At 40.4% G+C, this 20126-nt stretch overlaps 1 protein-coding gene across 2 annotated transcripts in view; it reads right to left on the reverse strand.

Moving 5' to 3' along the window:
- LOC132377838 (cadherin-related family member 3-like) overlaps positions 1-20126 on the reverse strand; it is an 81269-nt gene that overhangs the window by 52585 nt on the left and 8558 nt on the right. For both annotated transcript variants that reach the window (XM_059944259.1, XM_059944258.1), the window contains exons 3-7: positions 16778-16943; positions 11718-11809; positions 10312-10403; positions 4368-4475; positions 910-1106 (exon numbers count right to left, since the gene is read on the reverse strand). In XM_059944259.1, the coding sequence (XP_059800242.1) occupies positions 910-1106; positions 4368-4475; positions 10312-10403; positions 11718-11809; positions 16778-16943 (655 nt within the window). The remainder of the gene's footprint in view (positions 1-909; positions 1107-4367; positions 4476-10311; positions 10404-11717; positions 11810-16777; positions 16944-20126) is intronic.

Below are 20126 nucleotides of genomic sequence, written 5' to 3' on the forward strand. Positions count from 1 at the left end.
TAGTAGATAAGGAAATATTCAGCAATTTATCATCCTTGAAAATAGATAATGGAAAATGGATGGTATAATGATAAGCAGGGCAAAGAAAAATATGGATCTAATGAGGACAAATGGGATTCATCTACATAGGTCAGCATGGACCTCAATGAATCAATGAATCTATATGTCAACAGATCAATAAAGTTACTCAAAAGGCAAAGACTAGGAGATCTGAAATTAATACAGAAATTTCTGGATATCTCCAGTAGGTTGGGTAGTATCTGTGGAGAAAGAAGAATTAACATTTGAGATTTCATCAGAAAATTATAGATAGTAGAACAGGTCAATAAATGGTTCAACAGATAGAAAGAAAACATGTCCCATAGAGGAGACATTGATAATAAGCAAGAGATGGAAGTGGAACAGTGTAGCATTCTAGTTAGTCCACAGCTTGAGTAGTATATCCAGTGTTGATCACTGCCCTTAACAAAGATGTGTTTGCACTGGAGAGGGTCCAGGGGAGATTTACAAAAATGATGCCAGGAATGGAAAATTTCATCTGTGATTAAAGGTCAATTAAGCTGCTGCTGTAATATTCAGAATATCAAGGCTTGAGCGAAGATGTTGTTGAAGTGTATATACTATATAATGATAAATACTTTCTATTTGAAATTATTAGTACAACAGTTACAGAGCAGATTCGATGGGCCAAATGGCCTAATTCTGCTCCCATGGCTTATAGTCTTAAGATTTAAAAAAAATAGAGCTGTTCACTGAAAGAATGGCAAGAGTTTAGAATTCACAGCCTGAAAGAAATAGAAACCCCATAAAGTTAATCAGTGCTTGGATGTGAAGACCCATAACCTACAAACCCAAACCTTGCAAAAGTTATTAATATGTAAAGAATTGTATAAGTATTGAGAAACTTACCGCTGTCAATGGTGAAATAAGAATTTGCAGGATCAAGCTGGTAGCTGATTTTACTCTTAATATCAACATCTGTAGCTGTGCATGTGGCAATAACTGTTCCGACAGCCAGCTCTTCGTCTAACTCCATAATTGCTGTGTTCCCCGAAGTAGAATCTTCTTTCAACTCTGTTTCCTTGCCAACAGTTATACTTTTGAAACTATAAAACAAAACAATCTTAGTTAGACTGAATTAAAACAGAACAGTTTTCAATAAATTCCTGAAAGATTATTTGTCTGCTTTAAAAACCACAATGATTATGCCAGACCTTTATATTCATAGACTTTGCTTTAATAGATAAAGTATTTATAAAATTGCAATATATACATGAAGAGCATTTTCAGATGAAATTGAACATGGGCTAATTGTTTCCATGCTGAAGACAACTAACAGTTTGAAAATTTATTAGAAATTAGGTCACTCAAAAACCTCTATAGTTGTACCGTGGAGAACATTCTGACAGTCTGCATCACTGTCTGGTATGGAGGGGCTACTGCACAGGACTGAAAGAAGCTGCAGAAGGCTGTAAATCTAGTCAGCTCCGTCTTGTGCACTAGCCTACAAAGTACCCTGGACATCTTTAGGGAGTGGTGTCTCAGAAAGGCAGCGTCCATTATTTAAGGCCCTCAGCACCCAAGGTATGTCCTTTTCTCACTGTTACCATCAGGTAGGAGATACAGAAGCCTGAAGGCACACACTCAGCGATTCAGGAACAGCTTCTTCCCCTCTGCTATCCAATTCCTAAATGGACATTGAACTTTTGGACACTACCTCACTTTTTTTTAATGTACAATATTTCTGTTTTTGCACATTTTAATAACCTATTCACTATATGTAATTGATTTATTTGTTTATTTATTATTATGTCTTATTTTATTTATTATTTTTTTTCTCTCTCTACTAAATTATATATTGCACTGAACTGCAAATTTCACGTGACATGCCGGTGATAATAAACCTGATTCTGATTCTGTATCATGTTTTTAGTAATTTAAACTAAGGTGATGTTAAATCAACTCTAGGTCTACATCCAGCAAGACTCTGTATTGAATTTTGGATAAAAGCTTTGAATGGTTAACAACATAGCAAAGGTTTTCAATGACATAAATTAACACAATGAGGTGAAACTTTACATCCATATGTTAATTAAAAAACATATTCAAAAAGCTCTGAGTTTCATTTGTGCAAATGGAGCAACAGTTCAACATGATATCACTGCTAACAGTTGTATTTGTTTTGATAAATTTCTTTAATAAATGATTTACTTAAATAGTGTGGCAACAGCATGGGTGAGAAATTATATTGGCAAGTTAATTGCTGCCTGACAATTGCCACTAATAACTGCCATGGATGGCCCCAAGCCTGGGTGCAAAATGAGGGCTAGCAACCCCATCCCGTGAAAACCCAGCGCTACAGAAATGCCAACAGAACCTCCAAAGACTTCATCCCTGGAGAGGAAGGAGCCGTTGTTGGCCTGTGTCTCAGTAGTTTTGGTTGGCTTAAAAAGAACTGCCACTAATATTAACACAATGTCCCTTAATGGTTGTGGGATATTAACTTCCCTCCTGTCCCATAAAGGCTGAAAGCCTCTGAAGAATTGGACAGTGAATGATTTGCATGAACACTCAAGTCTGTACAGAGATTCAGCTTACAGAAAAGTCCTGAAGTATGAAAGTGAATTTGGAATTCAGATTAGGGAAGACCTAACTCTCCTTGTGAGACTCATTCCTAAGCAAAAATGAATGACATACTTTTCATAATTTCTTTGAATCTAAGGACTTCACCTGGAAGGGTGGACAGCAGACCCCCACGGTACATATTTAACAAAGGATCTCAAAAGCCTTGGATAGATGGCTTAGCCTCTTATCCCAAGTGCCAGTAAGAATTATAAATGGTTAATATTAAGAGTTTAGTCACCATATCAATTCACACAAAGGAATTTGAATTACTTGCACACACCCAATTTCATCTGTGTGAGTAGGATAAATATCATTCTAATGCAGTGCTGCAGAAGAAATGTCCCGGTTGGAAATGAACCTGACAGCTTTCTTAAAATACCAAGACATAAATAAATCCTGAAGAAATGTGAATTAAGCCAATTTATAAATAATTCATATTTTTTCCAGTTCAATATCGGTTTATATATCCACATTCACACATGGCCATCCGACTATTGGTTTCTTAGTAAAGAACGGTAGATCAATATTGGATCTGTGACAGTGATTACAATAATTATAAAAATCAACTTAACAAAATTATGTTTTCTTTGCCCGCATTTCTAGAAAGGCTAAAAACAAATCTCTCAAAAGCAAGCTAACACTCAATTCATCAGTGGTCACTGGTAAGTGCAGGGACATTTGTATTATTGTTTCCTCTGTAAGCAGGAAGTGAACAGTTCCAATCCTCGTGCTATTCTAGATGCAAAATTCTAACAAAAAAATGTGTGCGAATCTCTCAGTGGAAAAGTAGTTTCACAGTTGCTGTGGTATGGGAACTTACAAGAGAAAGACCCATATTTTGGCATCATATTGAATAAAATGATAATATTTGTTGCAAACAAGAACTGACCACTATCCCCAGTGGCTACAAGAAATCTACCAGTCTGAATATTGAAACGTGCAAAAGGCACAGTAAATGCTTTATTGTGGCTTGACTGACATAGTGGATTGCAACACCGGCCCCTCAACTAGTTGTATATTTTGATAATGAATGAACTTTTGAACTAGCATTCAACAATAATCTAAAGTATATTAACTATAAGTTTGGTCTGTCATTTCAGTTCCTGGTCAACTTAAAGCATTCAGACATTCAGAGATAATTGCTACCCACTGTAAGTTATTTTCAGAGCCAACTCAGCATGTTAGCTGATGCAAAAACTGGATTTTGATCTGCCAGGGCACCACTTGAGAAGATGTGTTTGGTATCATTAAGATGGCTTAACTGAATCTCGACCTGGTTTTTCAAACCTGTGAACAATGAATCTGGATGCAACAAAGATGATGTGTTGATGTCCAGTACAAAGATTTCCTCACTTAAATATGTAAAGTACTCACTTTAAAATGTAACAAAGTGGGGAGTTTTAAGATTGAGACTTTACAACATAATGTTTACCAGAGATTTCAACTCTGAAGTACCTTCACCTGTGAAATTGTGAAAGTTTTAAATCAATAGTTCATAACTAAAGGCATTTATTCTTATTTCAGGTGAAGACATAAAACAGACCAATTTTGCATACATCCATTTTATCAGAAGGACTTTCCACATCAACTCAGAAATTCTGCTGGAAACCACTCAATGTTTTCCAGTCCTTAGGGTCAGGACATTGTAAGTACTTGAATTTGTGAAATGCTCTGGCAGTAAGTGGGCCATTGGCAGCAGTACAATATATCTTACAGCTCATTAAATAATTATCAAGACTTACGTGCAAGATAATACTGGACTGTTATCATTGACATCGGTGATGAATACATTCACGGTTCCAGTAACAAAGAGACCACTTGTATCATTTACCTTCACTGCCAAGGAATAGCTTGAAATTACAAAGATATGTATTAGCTAGAAAATTCTGTTAAGAAGATGCACATAATAATTGATATTATAAAAAGAACACCAAGACACATGTGAATACATACGTCCACATGTAGTATTCCTGGGAATCTCTCAGCTTTACAACATGCATCTCAATGACTTGAATGAAGGAACTGAGAGAAATCCAAGTTTACACGAAGCAGCATCTTCAGAGGGGAGTAATTAGCCGACATTCTAGGCCAACACCCTTCACCAGGACCTGAAACATCAACTGTTTATTCCACCCACCCACCCCCATAGTTTCTGCCTGACTTGCTGAGTTCCTCCAGCGTTTTGTGCGTGGTGCTCAAGATTTCCAGCCTCCACACAGAATCTCTTGTGTTTCCAAGTTTACAGGTTGAACAAGAGGTTACTAAAGGGCATCGATGGGGAAACCAAGTGCACAGAAAGGTAGCAGATGGATTTCAATGTATGGACGTGTAAAGTAATCGATTTAAAATTTTTGCCTTATTTTTTAAAATAGTATAAATGGTAAACTGACAATTTTTTATTACTCCATGTCAGTAAGAGAAACTGCAGGAATTCTATAAAATGGATGTGAGAATCCTAAACTTGTCAGCAATCATCACCCCTACTCTGATGGTGCCTACAATACAAGTTTAATATGGGGTTCAATGAAGCTATTCAACTACTTCAACAAAGTGATTCTTTTTATTTAATGTACAAAGCTAACTTAACTGAAGCTTTGTACCATTGTCTTTTAAAGGCAGAAAACAGCTGCGAGAAATCTAGTGGCAGATTTTAATTTAGTTTGTTTAGGGGAAAAATATAAAGGTCTTATCAAACCTCTCCCATGAATTATTACGGTATCTTAGATGATTTTAAAAGTTTCTACAAGTTCCATTAAGTTTTAAATGTGTGCATAAATATTTTTATTTTATTTTATTTTATTTCGAGATACAGACCTTTCCATCTCTTTGAGCCAAACCACACAGCAACCTACCGATTTAACCCTAGCTTAACCACAGAGCAATTTGCAATGACCAATTAACATACTAATTGGTATGTCTTAGGAATGAGGGAGGAAACTGGAGCACTCAGAGGAAACCTACACATTCATGGGAAGGAACACACAAAATTGCTTCCAGAGGATGCTGGAACTGAACTGCAAGCTCTAATTACTCGAGCTGTAACAGTGGTGCACTAACCACTATGCTACCGTGCTCCTGAGTTTAGGGACAATTTCTGATTGTGTTAAAAAGTCTAACCATAATGCTGAACAAAATAATGACCCAGAATAGGGCATGAGGTTTTGCTGAAAAATTTCTGGTCCTTTATTATTTGCTAGTATTGGCACGAGGCCAAGTGCTTAAGGCGTTGGTCTAGTGATCTGAAAGTTGCTAGTTCGAGCCTCAGCTAAGGCAGAGTGTTGTGTCCCTGAGCAAGGCACTTAACCACACATTTCTCTGCGATGTCACCAGTGCCAAGCCTTTCCCTTGGACAACATCGGTGGCATGGAGAGGGGAGACTTGCAGCATAGGCAACTGCTGATCTCCCATACAACCCTGCCCAGGCCTGCGTCCTGGAAACTTTCCAAGGCACAAATCTATGGTCTCTCAAGACTAACGAATGCCTATAAAAAAAAGTGGAAGGATCTTTGAAGGAATAGGGGTAGTTTTTATATCAAGGTCAGCACTGTTGCCTGCAAAATCCAAATCAATTCTTTCTTAATGGTATGACACTAGAGACTGTCGAGGAACAGATCACAATTCTCGAAAGAAAATCACAAATTCCAGTTCCAGTTTTTAAAGATCATTCTCTCTTTCATACTCTCACTTCAGGGAGCTGCTAGCTGGAAGGAAACTAACAGTAACTTCTTGTTCCTCTCCACACATATCTGACGGCAACCTTTGCCATTTCTTTAGCATTTGTCTGTTCTTTATTTAGGAGGCGGAGTCGCTGGTTTGACACTCAACCCAGCACGGATAAAAAGCATGCAAGGAGCTGGCCAGAACTGAACCCGGGACCTCTCGCCTTGAAGTCTGGTGCAGATGCCACTACACCGGCAACCGGCAAACCATAACTTTTCGGTAAAATATTCAAGTTCAGATGGCTCACAGCTGTCTCAGCAGACCTTTTGGCTGACATTCTACCTTAGCATCCATTTCCATTCCATCATTCTTCCTCTACTTCGCCAGTCCCTGGGGGTTGGGACTGATTTGCTTCCATTCTGGGGGGTTTGATGTAGTGAGACGTGCAAACTCTGCCTTAGGCAGGACAACCGGCCGGTTGTAAGATGGCACACCCCTCCTACCATTTACAGTGGCCTTGCTCCAAATGAATGGAGTCCAGGTTTTCAAAGCTGTCTTGAATGCCCCTTCTCCATTTTGTGTAGTCCTGGGATAGGGGCTCCCATAAGTGGGGTCATTACACTTCTTCAAAGAGGCTTTGAAAACAGCCTGTTAATCACACACTATGACGGAGCCTGAATCTTTCTTTCTTCAGTCTGCTGCTTGGCATGGAGACAATATAACCTGCCCGTTGAAGCTGATTGAGGGGAATTCAGATCTCAGGGCTGGGAATGTTACTTGGGAAGATGAAGCTGATAATTGGTATGTTATCTTTCCAGTGGATTTGGAGGATTTTGTCAAGACAGGATTGCTGGAACCTCCCTTATGAGGTGTAATCTATGACACAAAAGTGTCCATTCAACTGGATCTCTAATCCTGTGAGGCAGTGGTTCTACTAGCTGTGATTCTGTGCCAGCCTGTGCTGAAACCATCCTATGATTCTATCATTTTATATTTATGATTGGATTGGAATGTCATCTTGTATAAATCAATATTTCAATCTGTTTTACTACTAATAAGCTCCTGTATTTTATTAACCTCATTCCATTTCATATAAAAACAAAAGCTTGCATCTAATCGATGTCAGTTAATGTTAGAAGGAATTAACTGAATTTATCCCTATAAGCGCTGAGCTGACATTCTCACAGAAGTCAGGGAAAATATGGCAAATTAGTAGTTATGATTTTCAATGTTATGCATAATTGAAGAAATTTTAATAAAAACGTGGATACCTGGGAACTTTATTCCTACACTGACCTTAGAATGTTGTCACAAGGGTAGAATGCAGTTTTTGGCACAGAGATCACTGCACAACTCCACATTTTGTTGCACTGTCTCTGAGGTTTCTGCAGGTACAATATACTTCTAAGGACCACCCTCACACATGCTCATGGTTGTCTCAGTTACCAGCATAATAAAGCTAAAACTTGGCTCTCAGTTGCTACTTGGATCAGTATTCCGTTGAATTCAGAAGATTTTGGGTTCAAGACCCACTTGAGAACCCGAACATGTAATTTCAGTCGTGTTCTGAATCTATTGTTTATGCAGCTTCATAAAACAACATCATACAGAAATATTTTAGGCTGTTCAGATGAATGTAAAATTTGCAGTCAAAGGACAGAACTTGTTTCTTTTACATGGCATCACCCCACAACTAAAACAAAGTTATCTGTAACCACATTTGTTTTAGAGTTAGTGAACTTTGCCTTGTTCACCCCCAAACAACAAGACTTTGGTCGACTTTGAGCTGCATTCCAGCAGGCTGCAGCTCCCCAACAGCGGCCTATCGGAGGAATTCAAAGTCACTCGAGCCAGGGAGGTTATGATGTACCGAGACTTCTCTGATGTTAAAGTCGCTTTGGCAGGAATCCGTGTAAAGACCGGAAGGAAGTGGCAGGCACAGGAAGCTGTCGACAGAGCGAAGGCACGGCTGCGTCACAACATTTTGGTAGTGTTACGTCTGTAGCCCCCTCCTTTGTGAGAATCGCAAGATCACTGTTGGGTTGGGTCAAGGGGCCCAGGAAATGGGAATGGAGACGTGCAGGCTGGCTCGTTTCCCCGGCGATGTAAAGAACGGGACATGGCCATTGTCTCTTGGAGACCAATTTGTGGATTGAGCTACTATACTACGTGAACGCCCTCAGGCAAAGTGGGCTGGTTGAGGGAGAGAGTGCACACCCCCAACCTGATTGACATCTATGACCCTGCGAGTCAGGATAAGAGGGTCTGTAGGAACAGTCCCTCAGACGCACCAGAAGAAACGTTAAGCAACCACGTAACAGCAGGAAATCATCTGAAAGAGGCCACGTGCGTTCGATTCTGTGGCTGGAATCGGTGGCTGGAAACACGGAAAACAGCTTTTAGCTAACAACGGGGGAATCCGCTCCCCTGAATCAACTGATTGGCATCATAAAAGACCTGGGGCAAGTTTAAACCGCATCACTTTTGAACCCAACAACGCTGCAGCTTGAACGAACTGATAGTGACTGTTATCTTTCCATTGGACAATACAGTAACCCCTAGACAACGATAGAGCTATTTCTTATTGGTTATTATTATACTTGCGCTTTAGATTTAGTATTGACGACGTATATTATCTGTATGTTTGCATTAATCTTATTTTTGTTCCCTTTATCAATAAATACTTTTAAAAATAGTACCATCAGACTTCAATGGTCCTCTCTATCTTTGCTGGTAAGTGATCCAGTTCCGGGATTTCATACCAGTAGGCACTGTAGCAGTGGGGCGGGCAGGACTGGGCTGTTTTCCCAAACCACGCCATGACAAAACCCGCGGAAAGGAGAAGCGTCAACTGGTTCTGGACGAGATACGAGCAGAAGTGGAGGAACAGCGATACAGCAAGATGGACGGCGTGTACAAACAAGGTGCCTGGACTAGATGGAAACATGCGGAACCTCGCAAGCTCACCTGGACAGAGCTCCAGAGAGCCGAACCATTGTGCATTAAGTTTCTCGTCCAATCAGTCTATGACGTTCGCCCAAGCATGGCCAACCTGCACAGGTGGGGCATGGCAAATACTCCAGCACGCCAACTGAGCCAGAAGAAGGGCACTTTAGAGCATGTCCTAAATGGCTGCCCAAAGGCTCTGTGGGAAGGGCAATACCACTGGCGCCTTGACCAAGTCCTAAGTTCTATGGCGGACGTGATCAGCACAGCTATTCAAGACAGCAAAAATCAGCACTCTCCCAAACAGTCCATCACCTTTCTAAGAGCGGGAGTGAAGGCTCAACCTCGGCCTAGCTCCTCGGGAGGGCTTCTTGCCACTGCACGAGACTGTCAGCTCCAAGTCAACCTAAGGAGGCAGCTCAAGTTCCCAGAGATCATAGCAGCTACTCCGCTCCGCCTGGACGTGGTGTTAATATCGGAGCCTACAAAGCAAGTGGTCCTGCTGGAACCTACTGTCCCCTGGGAAGACCGAATTGAAGAGGCCAACGAGCGCAAGAGGGCTAAATACACAGATCTTGTTGCAGAGTGCTGGAGCAGTGGCTGGAGAGCTTGCTGTGAGCCAGTCGAAGCTGGGTGCCGGGGCTTTGCTGGCCATTCATTACAGCGGACTCTTAAACTCCTTGGAGTAAAAGGACTGCAGTGCAGAAGAGCCACCGAGAACATTCTGGAGGCTGCTGAAAAGGCCTCGCGGTGGCCGTGGATCCGGAGGGGGATCCGTGGATTAGTGCGCCACTTGGACACAAGTCAGGGGCTGATCACCCCCGGCTAGGTCGCTTGGGTGAGGGTTAAAGGTCCAAAACATCCTACGACCCCAGGTTCATCACTGAAGACATGTCCAAGTAGCACTAGAAGATGTATTCTACAACTACCAAACTGCATTTCAGAGGTAAATAATACATTTTGAAGGCCTTTTTGATGTCCTAAAAAGGACATGTTAAGATGTTTTGTGAGTGCAAATGTGTTTTATTCTTTATTGGAAAAACAGATTGAAGCAAATTTGCTGAATTATGTTTGATTTACCTCTTTGATCCACCTTCATAATCAAGAGTCTTCCCAATTGATATCGAACCTGTAGCACCTATCTGGAAGTCTGTGGTGCCTGATAATGAATACTGTCAGAAACAATAACACCAATTTAATTGTTTGAATAATAATATTTTGGAAAACATACAGTTAATTTCTTTTGTTAATCTGAGTGCTTTTTAAGTTTCTAACATCTGTTCAAATCAACATCTAATACAAAATATACCCACAATATATACCCACAATATGAATGGAGGTTTGTAATTTTAACTCTTGTGTTTGTTTTCCCTCTTGACAATGCAGGTTAATTATGGATCATAATTAACTCAAGACATGAAATGAGAGCAGGAGTGGACATTCAGCAACCACCCCCCCCCCCAACCCCACAGCAGGCTTTGCCATTCCGTAGGATGACAGCTAATCTGGTTTTGAACACTTTTCTGCCCAATCCCAATAACTCTATTTTCCCTGCAGTCCAAAAACAGAAGATATTTATGGTGGAGATGAAACAGTGATTGGGCCTCCACTACTTTTTTCTCTGAGACAGAAAGTTCAAAAGGTGCACAATCCTCTGAAAGAAGGAATTCCTCCCCATCTTAAAGAAGCAAATCCTTGCCCTGAGGCAGTACAGACCCAATACGCTTAACATTTTAATCCCCTCCCTAGCTAGAAAAAAAGCCTGCAATCAAAGCAGAACAAAATGTGCTACTCCCGGTCTGGTGTACAGTGACATCAACATGACTTATCAATTTTACTTCCAAAGAACTCCTGCAATCTAACAAAAAAATAAAATAATCAGCGTAATTTTAGGAAATACCCATGACTTTAATGGATTTTGTTCTGATCAGATTTTTCATTTGCTGGTGACATGATGATATTACCTATGACAAAGCTTTTCATTTAATGAATTGCCCACTTTCCATATCCATGCTAAGCAACGAACAACTCGCTGTTGCAAACAAATATTTTACAATTATTTTTAATTGCCAATCAGAGAAGGAGGGAATTTAATGAATGTACTTCATGTTACAGTAGATGAGCCCATTGCCTCATTTCTGGGACTTGGGCTAGGATCAATCCTCAAAAGCAAGCTGGAAGTTCCTCCTCTGTGGCCCACAGACATGCAGTGGCATAACAGCTTCGGTAGATGTGTTTACAGCGTATTATGAACGTGGCTCAAAATTAACAACGTCTCTCAAATAGACCATAGACAGAAGAGTTCAGAGGGGATATGTAAGTGTTCCATTAGTGCATAGGAGATCATTGTCTGTACTTAGTATTGTATATAGGCAAACTATCCAGTCAGGGTAAGGGACCTGGGTATGATTGACGCAGTTTTTCCTTGCTCAGTGCAAGTATTCCTGAAAAATAAGAAAACTTCAAAATGAATAAATAGCTTGTACCTCCAGGACATCATTTTTGTCTGGATCTTTCGCTGAAACTTTGTATATTACTGTGCCAACCGGAGTATTTTCTGCAATATAAACTTCAGCATCTGCAAAATCAGATTAGTTTCAAAGCTCAAAATGACAGTGTTTAATGAAAAAATATAAGCTATTTCTTTACAGTTAAAATGCATATTGTGTTCTCCATCTTCTTCGACTTTGACAGCAGGACTGCAAAAGAAGAGCCAGACAGTAGAAAGGAGATGCTTCAGAATGCTCCTCAACAACTCCTATACAGACCACGTCTCAAATGACAAAGTGTGATGAACCATCACCCAACGCATGTGACAGTACGAAGATCTACTGTCCACAGCAAAGAAGAGGAAACTGAGATGGTACGGCCACATAACAAGATCAAGTGGACTCTCAAGGACCATTCTTCAGGGAACAGTTAAGGGGAAAAGAAAAAGGAGTAGACAGAGGAAGAAATGGGCAGACAACATTGCAGAGTGGACCAGAGAGAGCTTTGCCACAACCCGGGCATTCGCCCACAGCTATGAAAGATGGAGGCAACTGATGCTGCGTCCCTACAGCCCAGGCAGGTTGCAGGGCCCACAACCGTAAATGCAACCCAAAGAGACAATGCATTAAAAATTAAAATCTTGTGAAGCTAAATCTTGTGAAATAGATCTTGTGGTCCAGGAAACCAGAGCAATTATCAATGGACAAATGTTTAAGATCCTTTCTAAAAGGACATCCCTCTGCTCTGAGGCCGTGTCTAATTGTCTCAGACTCTCCCACCATAGGAAACATCCTCTCCATATCCACTCTATCAAGTCCTTTCATCATCTGATAGGTTTCAATAAGGTCATCCTTCATTCTTCTGAATTCTAGTGAATACAGCCCAGAGTCATCAAATGATCTTCATATGACAAGCTATTCAATACTGAATCATTTTCATGAACCTCCTTTGAGCCCCCTCCAGTTTCAGCACATTCTTTCCAAGATAAGAGCCCCAAAACTGCACACAATACTCCAAGTGAGACCTCACTCGTGCATTATAAAGTTTCAACATTACATCCTTACTTTCACATTCTAGTCCTCTCAAAATGAATGCTAACATTAAAATGCCTTCCTCACCATAGAGTCAATGTGCAAATTAACCTTTAGGGAACCATGCACAAGAACTCCCGTCCCTTTGCACTTTTTTTTTGTATTTTCTCTCCATTTTGAAAATACTCAACCCTTTCAATGCTTCTGCCAAAGTGCATGACCATACACTTCCCAACACTGTATTCCATCTGCCATTTCTTTGCCCATTTTCCTAATCTGTCTAGATCCTTCTCTACTCCCTCAAAATCACCTGCCTCTCCACCTGCATATCATCTGCAAACTTTGCAACAAAGCAATCAATTCCATCATCCTAATCACTGACATATAATGTAAAAAGAATTGGTCCCGACACAGACTCCTGTGTAACACCACTAGTCACCTGCAACCAATCAGAAAAGGCTCCCTTTATTCACACTCTTTGCCTCCTGCCAATCAGCCACTGCTTTATCCATGCTAGAATCTTTCCTGTAATGCCTTGGGCTCGTAGCTTGTTAAGCAGTCTCATGTGTGGCACCTTGTCAAAGGCTTTCTGATCTTCCAAGACACAACATCAACTGATTCTGCTTTGTCTATCCTGCTTATTATTTCTTCAAAGACTTCCAACAGATTGGCCAGGCAAGATTTTTCCTTGAGGAAACCATACTGACTATGACCTATTTTGTCACGTCCCTCCAAGTATCCTGAGACCTCCTTAATAGCAGACCAACATCTTCCCAAACACTGAGGAAAGACTAACTGGCCTATGGTTTCCTTTCTTCTGCCTCTCTCCCTTCTTGAAGAGTGGAGTGACATTTGCAATTTTCCATTCCTCTGGAACCATTCCACATATCTAGTGATTCACGAAAGATGATTACTAATGCGTCCACAAACTCTTCAGCCTCCTCCTACAGAACTCTGGGGTGTACACCATCTAGTCCAGGTGACGTATCTATCTTCAGACCTTACAGTTTCCCAAGAACTTTCTCTCTGGTTAAAATAACTTCACATACTTCATGTCCCCTAACACCTCGAACTTCCACCATACAGCTAGTGTATTCCAGAATGAAGACCAGTGCAAAATACTTATTCAGTTCATTCTCCATTTCCTTGATCCCTATTACTATGTCTCCAGCATAATTTTCCAGTGATCCGAAATCCACTCTCACACCTCTTTTACATTTTATATATCTGAAGAAACTTTTGGTATTCTTTTTAATATTATTTCCTAGCTTACTTTTGTATTCCAACTTTACCTTCTTAATTACTTTTTTAGTTGCCTTCTGTTGGTTTTTAAAGCTTCCCAACCCTCTAACTTCCCATTGATTTTTGCTATATTATATCTTTGGCTCTTATGTTGGCTTTGACGTCTCTTGTTAGCCATGGTTGTGATCTTTCCTTTAGAAGACTTCTTCATCTTCGGGACATTTGTATCCTTTGCATTCCAAATTGCTTCCAGAAATTCCAGCCATTGCTGCTCTGCTGTCATCCCTGCCAGTGTTCTTTTCCAATCAGTTCTAGCCAACTCCTCTCTCATGCCTCTATAATTCCCTTTACTCTACTGTAGTACAGATATATCCAACTTTAGTTTCTCCTTCTCAAATTTGAGGGTGAATTCAATCATCTTATGATCCCTTGTCCCCTAAGGGTACTTTTTCCTTAATCGCTCTAATCAATCTGGTTCATTACACAACATCCAGTTGAGAGTAGCTGATCCTCCAGTGGGCTTAACCACAAGCTGCTCTAAAAAGCCATCTCATAGGCACTCTAGAAATTCCCCTTCCTATAATCCAGCACCAACCTGAAATTCCCAATCTACCTGCATATTGAAGTCCCCCTTGACTATTTTAACTTTGACCCTTTGGCATGCATTTTCTACTGTTGTAATTGAAAGGCCACATCCTTACTACTGTTTAGGGATCTGTATACTACTCCTGTTCAGGTCTTTTTACACTTGTAGTCCTTAGCTCCTTAATAATGATTCAACACCTTCCAACCCTATGTCACTTCTTTCTAATGATTTGATTTCATTTTTTTTCCAACAGAGCAATGATGCTCCCTCTGCCTTCCTGCCTATCTTTTTGATGCAATCTAACTATTACATTAAGTCTTCAAATCAGTCTGTGTCCAGGGACAAGAGGCTGTGACTCAGACTGGGGCAAGTAGGAGGACAAGAGGTAGTGCTGGAGGAGCCTCAGCCCTTGAGGTGCCTGCAGGTCTGAGATTGTTGCTCCCCACGAGAATGAAAGCGGAGGCTGTAAGAAGGATAAGCAACCGAACCATGGCACGTGGCGCAGGGAGCCATTCAGGCGGGTGGAGAGAAGAAAAATGTAGTTGTAATTGAGGGTAGCATGGTCAGGAGAATAGACAAAACTCTGTCACAAAATCAAGAGTTCCAAAGATTGTGTTTGTCATGACAGAGAAGATCCGATGGCCTAAGTTTAATCGCATGTGTTATGGTCTTATGTTCTCTAATAAAATAATGGACAGAAGTATTTGACATGTGAAGCGTTGTTTTGGATAAATGATCAATACTGAAGTTTTAAGATACTTTATATGCCATGCTGATAAATGTTCTGCTGTTTTGATCCCAAAAGAAACTTTTGATTTCAAATGGTGTTATATAATTGATTGGTTCAAAATAAAACTGTGCGTATATTTCCAAGGAAGTTTTATTCTCTGGTGAAGTTAATGGACAGCTGAATGCTCCCAGTCACAATCAAAATCATTCTGCCATGTGTTGCTAGGAGATGCACAGAAATCTCCTGAATAAACACTCCCTGTGTGTTGTGCACGGCCTGCAGTTAATAACTTGCCTGATAATCAGTTTCGGTGTTTTCATTCTTTCATGCTAGTTTTTATGACTGTATGATCATGGTTTGCAACTTAGAAAGGCAGAATAAAATTAATGACAGAATCAAATAACATTGTGATAATGGCCCTTGCATTTACATTATTTATCGAATCAGGAATTACCCTAGCAGTGTCAAATCATATTTTTTCTTTAACCAGGGCCACACTCAATGAAAACAGACCAAAAAATCATCTCTTGACTGTATTTTCTATTATTCTTATACTTGCACAATCTTCTTGAGTGAGAATGTTTTCTCGTTTAATTTGATTAAAATCAGTTACTCAGTTAAATTGATGTTTGCAGCAAAATCAATAACGAAAATAGAAAAAAATAACTTCCTAGTTCAGTGCACCTAGCGAATACAGAAATGTATCAAAGTTCCAGATAGCCCAAGTCAAAATTAAACAACCTAGAGAAAGTGTAACAAAACCCTTTCTTCAGTTGTAGTTTAGACCATTGTGGTCCGTTCTCTTTAAAATTATAATCGTGATCTGCAATCTTAGATGTGCATAAGGTGATCCTTTCACTCGAATTAGTGCCAAATAGAATGATACTGGACTTTTTAAATGGGATTAACTCTTAAGGATATGTGCATCTGTAACAAAGGCAATATTTACTATCTTAAAATTATCGTCATGAGTCAATTATCTCTGAGAACCTTGCCCTCAGGTTACTTGGCTTCGATTTACCCCGTAATGATCACACATTTTTAGTGCTCATCAGTATGATGTAAAAGGTTTATACCAGTACTATTACAAACCATTGTTCTGGTTTTTATGTACTGTTACACAGAAATCCTTGCCAAAAGCGCTGAAGTGCTGGATGTTTTTTTTGTATAGATCTCACCCCATCTCAGATGATCAGATTGGAGGTATTTACCCTATAAATACAACTCTGTTAAATAATCTATTTCATTAGATCAGGCTCAGATTCTTAATATATATCAAATATTATCTGGACTGTCCCCAATTTACTGCTGTGTACTTTGGCTATTTGTAACGTGCATTTGCTAATGAGAAACTACTTAATATGTGGTACTCACGTAGATAGCAATGACTTCCAGACACACGTATATTTTTAATACATACTACATACCTTTTTAGTCTGTAAAGATCTGCTGGATGTAAATGCATACCTTGATTACCCAAAGTTCCCAGAAAGACAGGCGGCTCATTTACATCAAGAATCTTGATTACAATGGTTTGGGAAGCTGAACTACCCTTCTGGTCTTTCACAAGCAGTTGAAGTGTGAAACGTGGAGTGCGTTCAAAATCAAGCTCAGGGCTGCTTGTTGTCACTAGCTGTTACAAAAAGTAAAAACACAGTATTAAGTAAAATTAAGCGTATAAAAACTGCATTCAAATATACTGATGAAAATTTGAAGTAAGATTATATTATATTCCATTGTTATCCTTCTAGGCATAGATATAAGGTAGGCAGCCACAATCTTTTTTTTCAGGGAGTGCTTAGGACTAGCGTACATGTGTTTAAGTTGAGGGTGGAAATATTTACAGGAGATCTGAGAGCAAGTTTTTCCACACAGCATATGTCAGTATATGGAACAGGAGGAGGTGGTAGAGTTGGATATAACCATAATGTTTAAAAAGCATTTGGATAGCTACATGGACAGGAAATAAATTGAGACCTACATCTCAGTCACATCCTCCCCATAGCCTAAATAGGTATCTTGGTCAGCATGGATGAGTCAGGCTGAGGAATCTGTTTCCATGCTGTATGACTCCATGACTCTATTTTAGACGTTGGTGTTATATGAAGTTACTTCCTCTCAATGATCATCTGAGTTTCAGTTCAATCGTTCATGCCGTGCATCATGTGGGAGCTGGTGGAGCCCATTGTGGCTGCTGGTGATCGCATCTGCAGCAAGTGTCGGCTGCTGGAGAAACTCAGGCCTAAAGTTGATGAGTTGGAATCTGAGCTTGCAAGTGCATCAGGGAGGGAGCGAGCTACCTGGAAGCTGTATTTCAGGAGGCAGTCACACTGGTTACATTAACTACTTCAAATTCAGTCTGTGGTCAGGGACAAGAGCGTGTGACTATGACTGAGGCGGTTCGGGAGATCCAAGTGGTAGTGCTGGAAAAGTCTCAGCCCTTGAGCTTGACCAGCAGGTCTAAGATTCATACTTCCTGGGCAGTTGGGGGTGGGGGCTATAGAAAGGATGAGCAACTGGACCACAGCACCATGGTTACGGAATCCATTCAAGAGAGAGGAGAGAAGAAAAGTGCAGTTCAACCGGAGGTGGTATGGTCAGCGCAATGGATACAATTCTCTGCTGCAATGATTGAGAATCCTGAAGACTGTCTTTGCCCACTGGTGCCCAGGTTTCCGACCCCTCACCTAGCTTGCAGAGGAATTTGGAGTGGAAGGGGTAAGATCCAATTGTCGTAGTCCATGTATGTACCAACAACACAGGAAGAACAACAAAAGTCACTGCTGAGGGAATATGAGCAGCTAATGACTAAATTAAAATGCAGAACCAAAAAGGTAATTGTTGTATCTGTGTAACTACATATCAATTATAATAAGAGAATGTACACAGGAGATGGCTTTAACTGCTGTATTCACATTGCAGTGAAAGAGAGAACAATGCACATGTGCAGACAACAGATCAATACATAGTGCTGGGGGGGGGGGTGGGGTCATTGCTCTAAAATAAATAGGTCCATACATTACACTTCCTCCCCCTTTAGATTAATGCAACATAAAACTATTCTGTATGTACAAAACATTCAATTTCCCTTTCATAAACCATATTCCAAATAAATATGCTTTCACAATAATGGTCCATAACTAACTTCACTATACTAAAGATTCAGTCCTTTGGGTGGTGCTCTGTTTCTTTCTGGATAATGCCTCTGGACCTGAGGAGTGCCATCAGGTTTGGTAGGTGTCTTGTCTAAGAAAACATTCTCGTTTGCCTTGCTGTCAGTGACCTGATCATCACTGAGAGTTAAGTCCAGTGACTGTAATGCGTCCTTCTTATTAGATGCAGTAGACTCAGGTGTGTTCTTTGGTTGAACATCCAGTATCTGGTCCACATGATGTCTCCACGTCTGATCTCTAACATCCATTGTGTACAGCAGTGATCCTGTTCTTGTAGCTATCCTACCGGGTGTCCACCCGTCTTCTCGGTAATCATGTACTAGGATTTCCTGCCCCACCTCGGAGCTCCTTGCTGCTTCACTCGGCAACTGGCTGATCTGTTTATTCTGCACTTCCCTCCATAGATCTGGTGTCAGGAGATCTATGTGAGATCTCAGATTCCTGTTCATGAATGGCATTGCAGCTGTTTGATTTATCGTAGCAGGAACAGAGTACCAATACACAAAAAGAAGTTGTCCACCTTGTGCTGTAGAGAAATATCCTCCTTGTCCATAGCTTTAATTGACTTCTTAAAGGTTTGGATAAACCTTTCAGCTAATCCATTCATTGCTAGGTGGTGGGGAGCTGTCTTGATATACCTGATGCCATTTTTCTTCATGAACAGTTGGAATTCTTCTGACATGATTTGTGGTCCATTGACACTCACAATTTGTTCTGGTAAGCCATTTCTGGTGAAGATAGTCCTCAGGGTGGAGACAGTCTTTGCTGAGGTTGTTGACTTCATTGGTATGACCCACGGCCACTTCGAATGAGCATCCACAGTAATCAGAAACATGGAGTCCATGAATGGCCCAGCAAAGTCAATATGTACTCTTTGACATGGTGATGATATCTACTCCCCCAAGTGTAACAGAGCCTATGAGGTGCATTCTGAACAGCTTTTAGCCATGTCTTCAATCTGCTTCTCTATTCCTGGCCACCACACATAGCTCCAGACAAGACGCTTCATCTTGAAGACTGTCAGAGACATTCCAGAAGTCACCACCATAATGAACAGGACAGAAACTTTAGAAATAGATAAAAATGTAACTTCAGGAAATAGGCAGAATTGAGAAGAAGGTTAGTGAATCAGACTGAAAGTGTTATATACAAAGTAAGTTAGATGAGCTTATACTGCAGTTAGAAGTCCGTGGATATGACCTTGTGGATTGTCATATCCTGGACATCCAAGGATACACATTGCATCAAACGGACAGGCAGAAAGGCAAGAGAGGTGGGGTGGCTTTGTTGATGAAATATGAGGTCAAATCTTTAAAGGGAAGTGGCATACTGTGGATCAGAAGATGTAGAACCCCTTGTGGATGGAGTTAAGAAACCGCACAGGTAAAAACACCCTGTTATATGCAGTCTTCTGAACAGTAGCCAAAATGTGTACAAATTATAACAGGTAATAAAGAAAAGGCATGTAAAAATGGCAATGTTATAATAGTCACGGGGGATTTCAGTGTGTGGGCACATTGGAAAACTCAGGATTGTACTGGATCCCAAGAAAAGGAATTTGTGGAATATCTGTAAAATGGATTTTTGGAACAGCTTATGATCAATCCTACTAAGGAAAAGGTAATTCCAGATTGGTTGCTGTG

The sequence above is a fragment of the Hypanus sabinus genome, chromosome 19 (assembly GCF_030144855.1).
Source record: "Hypanus sabinus isolate sHypSab1 chromosome 19, sHypSab1.hap1, whole genome shotgun sequence".
Taxonomy (NCBI): domain Eukaryota; kingdom Metazoa; phylum Chordata; class Chondrichthyes; order Myliobatiformes; family Dasyatidae; genus Hypanus; species Hypanus sabinus.